Source organism: Myotis davidii, unplaced genomic scaffold, assembly GCF_000327345.1.
Source record: "Myotis davidii unplaced genomic scaffold, ASM32734v1 scaffold125, whole genome shotgun sequence".
Classification (NCBI taxonomy): domain Eukaryota; kingdom Metazoa; phylum Chordata; class Mammalia; order Chiroptera; family Vespertilionidae; genus Myotis; species Myotis davidii.
The window spans coordinates 4,154,032-4,158,168 of record NW_006299390.1 but is presented as its reverse complement, the minus strand read 5'-3'; the positions used below and the strand labels follow the sequence as shown (position 1 = coordinate 4,158,168).

The 4,137-nt window shown below is 36.8% G+C and overlaps 1 protein-coding gene across 1 annotated transcript in view; it reads right to left on the bottom strand.

Annotated features, from left to right (window-relative positions):
- The window catches only part of FBXL13 (F-box and leucine-rich repeat protein 13), a 138,315-nt gene that overhangs the window by 128,376 nt on the left and 5,802 nt on the right, over positions 1 to 4,137 (bottom strand). The window contains exons 3-5 of the mRNA XM_006774947.2: positions 4,073 to 4,130; positions 3,034 to 3,188; positions 1,141 to 1,250 (exon numbers count right to left, since the gene is read on the bottom strand). Of these exons, the coding sequence (XP_006775010.1) occupies positions 1,141 to 1,250; positions 3,034 to 3,188; positions 4,073 to 4,130 (323 nt within the window). The remainder of the gene's footprint in view (positions 1 to 1,140; positions 1,251 to 3,033; positions 3,189 to 4,072; positions 4,131 to 4,137) is intronic.

Genomic DNA, 4,137 nt, shown 5'->3' with positions numbered 1-4,137 from the left:
AACACCCGCTATTGGGGATCAAGCCCACAACCGGGCCTGCGCCCTTGCCTGAAATCGAACCCGGGACCCTTCAGTCCCCAGGCCGATGCTCTACCCACTGACCAAAACAGGCCAGGGCGGCACTTTGTTTTCTACACGACAATCGAAGGAGGAGATGTAAGGGGCCTTCAGACAATCCACTGGTGATAGATGAGGGAGGGAGGGAGGGAGGGAAAGGTGGGTTAAAGTGGGGTGGGGAGTGGCGTGGGGGTGGGGGTGGGGAACCTCTGGGATTGGATAAAAAGTGAAATGAGCCCTGGCCTGTGTTGCGCAGTGGGTAGAGAGTATCGGCCTGGGGACTGAAGGGTCGCGGGTTCGATTCCCGGTCAAGGGCACACACCCGCGTTGCAAGCTTAAAAACAAAAACAAAAACAAAAAGTGAAATGATAGCCCTAGCTTGTAGGCTCAGTGGATAGAACATCAGCCTGCGGACTGAAGGGTCCCAGCTTTGATTCCGGTCAAGGGCATGTGCTCAGGTTGTGGGCTTGATCCCCAGTAGGGGGCATGCAGGAGGCAGCCAATCAGTGATTCTCTCTCATCATTGATATTTCTATCTATCTCTCTTCCTCTCCCTTCCTCTCTGAAAGCAATAAAATATTAAAAAATAATAATAAATAACCTTAGCAATTCAGCTATTTAAAAGTAATTTAATATTAAGATTATAATTTATTAAATTGAATGATGAAAAAGAATAAATAGCAATCTAATCTTATCTAGAAAAATAAATGTATTCCATTTTTATCATTTATTTCTCTATTGTAATCATATCAAATAGTTTCTCTTCCATGTTACATATCTATATCTATTTAAATACATGTTTAAACAAAATTCTTAGTGTCTTTACCAATAAGTTTAGACAAAATATTAAAAAAAATTTCTTGATGTTTATAGTTGAAATGAAACAACAGAATTTATTAGGAAATATTTTGGATAGCTGAAGTGAAATTTAAGTTATTACATTAAAAGAACAAAGACCTACTTCAAAAGCACATAATAGTCAAGATTTTAGTATTTTTCACACATAGCATTATTATCTAAGGCAACATCAATATAACAGCAAAATTTAGTTTTTAAAAAATTTAAGTTTCTAATATACCATACCAGCTCTTCTTCTCTCTTTTTACTTTGATATATTGCTTTATCCCTCCATTTATGTAGTGTTATTATTAGCTTCTTATTGTGGAATATCTGTTGTATCCGCAATAGTGCATCTACAGAAAATTTATTAGATTACTGTATATAGTTAAAACTGTTTCCAAAAAAGTATTTAATATTCTATCATGTTTGTAATATGAACTAATGTTGTATCTAATAGTTTTTGTTTGGTTTTAATTACATCTGAAATTATTTTTTACGCAGTAGATAGTACTCCTGAGACTTTATTAAACTTTAAATATCACCTTTCCCTTAGAAATTAAGATGTAATAGATGTAAATAAAACGTCAATATGTATATACACAAATATGTATAATTTCTTTTTTAAACAAATGTGTTCTTTATAAAACCAGAACTTCTGCGTGGCCAGCACGGCTCAGTGGTTGAGCATCGACCTATGAAGCAGGAGGTCACAGTTGGATCCGGTCAGGGCACATGCCTGGGTTGTGGCTCAGACCCCAGTAGGGGGCGTGCAGGAGGCAACCGATCAATGATTCTCTCTCAGCACTGATGTTTCTATCTCTTTCTCCTTCTCCCTTCCTCTCTCTAAAATTAATAAAATTATTCTTTTTAAAAGAACTTCCAAATTTATTCATAGAAACACAATCATGAAGTAGTATTTTTTAAATATATTTTTATTGATTTCAGGGAGGAAGGGAGAAGAAAAGAGAGATAGAAACATCAATGATGAGAGAGAATCATTGATTGGCTGCCTCCTGCACACTCCCTACTGGGGATCGAGCCCGCAACCTGGGCCTGTGCCCTTGAACAGAATCAAACCTGGGATCCTTCAGTCTGCAGGCCAACACTCTATCCACTGAGCCAAACTGACTAGGGCATGAAGTAGTATTTTGATTTAGTTAAATGCCCTATGATTAAATAGGCTGATATATATATTTTAGCTAGGGGTTCAAAGTTCAGGGGGCCAGGAAGGAGGATGACTAAGGCAGGCCTGGGGACTCCGCTCACAGAGGGCAGTGGCTTTTTTAGAGCCCATTCCCCTGGTGTTAAAACCTTCAGAGGATCTACTGTGACAGCAGCCATCAAGGGGGCATGATTCTTGTGATTTGCAGCAGCCATAAACAAGCAGTCTCTGGTGAGCTGGACAAAATCTAAGAGGCTATAGTTCTCTATCCCTGCTCTTAAGATTACATACATGCACTGTCCACTCATTACAACCATCAAGGATTTAAGCAGAAGAAATTTATTTTTCCTTAGGTTTCCTCATGTATCCATTAAATGCAGTATCTATAAAGAATGCAGAGCTCTCTACAAAAGATAGTCAATTTTGAAACCTATCTGTAATATACCAGCTCTTTGTTATGTAAAGAAAGGTCACAGTAGGTCCCTATTTACATTTACATTTATATTTATTTATATTTTATATTTATATTTATTTATTATATGTGTGTACATCACAAAAATACATACAGAATTTTGTTTAAAATATGCCTTGAGACAAATCTTATTAAATACTTTAAATTAGTGGCTTTATGTTTCATGACAATTCTCTAGACATAAAAATAATAAATTATCAATAGAGACAGACTTCTAGATAGAGAGCAGACTGACAGCTCTGGAGGGCTGCAGGGTGGAAGGATTGAGCAAAAAAGAAAAACAAAGAGAAAGGACTTGTGGACATGGACAACAGTGTGGTGATTGTCGGGGGGAGGGTGGGGGGAGGAAGGTACAGGGAGAATAAATGGTGATGGAAAAAATAAAATATATTTTTAATAATAATAATAATGAATTCCTTAGTATAAATTATGCTTAACTATTATTTTTTTATTCTTTGAATACAGGAATATAGAAAATAATTGCTACTGTGTAAGGATTTACCTTTAATTTGTTCTTTTAGACTTTTCACATAAGAGTGCCAGGGATAAAATACGTATTTTTGAAGTTTTAAATTGTCATATTTAATTGCTATTTCCATTTTTTTAGCTATAATGTCTTCTTCCCTTATGCGAGGAATTGCTATGTCTTTCCAACCGCTATAGGCAGAAAATAGAGAAAATAATATTTTAATGTTATGGCAATATATTTCTAAATAAATTGAGAGGGAGAAAAAGTAATACCTCCTCAAAAACCACAGCACAGAAATAACTTATTTTTATTGCTTTGTTTCTAGGCCGTCCTTGCATTTTCTTTGAGCTTGCACTTCCCTTGTCTACATTTCTGAAGCCCAGAAAACTCTTAAATCCAAAAGTTTTTTCATAACCTATATAGAGGCAAAACTAGACCTGGTCTAGGGTAATTTTGCATCAAAATCTCTCTGCATCTGACACATGGCTGGTCAACGTCTTTCTTCATTTCACAGTTAGAGTATATATCTATCTGACTATAGAAATACTAATATATTCAAATATGTTTTGTTCCAATGTGCTGCCCCAGACACCACTAAAATGTTATATAATAACCATGGTCTATACAGAGATTACCTGTCTAAATTTTCTCTTAAAGGAATCTCAATTCCAAAACACATCTGGCTCCAAGGGTTCCAGGTAAGAGAATTATGGACCTCTATTTTCAATTTTGGAGTTTTACGTAAAAACTAGAGGCCCGATGCACAAAATTCTTGCAAGGGGCTCGGCCTCTGCCACCACGGTGGCCACCTCTGCCTCGGCCCTCGCAGCCCCGGCTTCATCCGGAAGGTCGTCCGGAAGGACATCCGGTCTAGTTAGCACATTATGCTTTTATTATTATAGATAAAAAAGACAAAGTGATACCTTGAAGAAATAAAGAACATATTTTAAGTAACTATAACTAGAGATAAAATCAGCACAACTGGCCAAAAGTGAGCTTTTCTCCATATGGAGACTATCAAGAATAAGAACACAAAGAGGAAGAAATAGTATATAAAAACTCATGTTCATACCTGAAGTGGCTCTTTACTAAATGTCCGGTGTAAAAAGTGCATGCTTTTATCATCAAGTCTGGAGT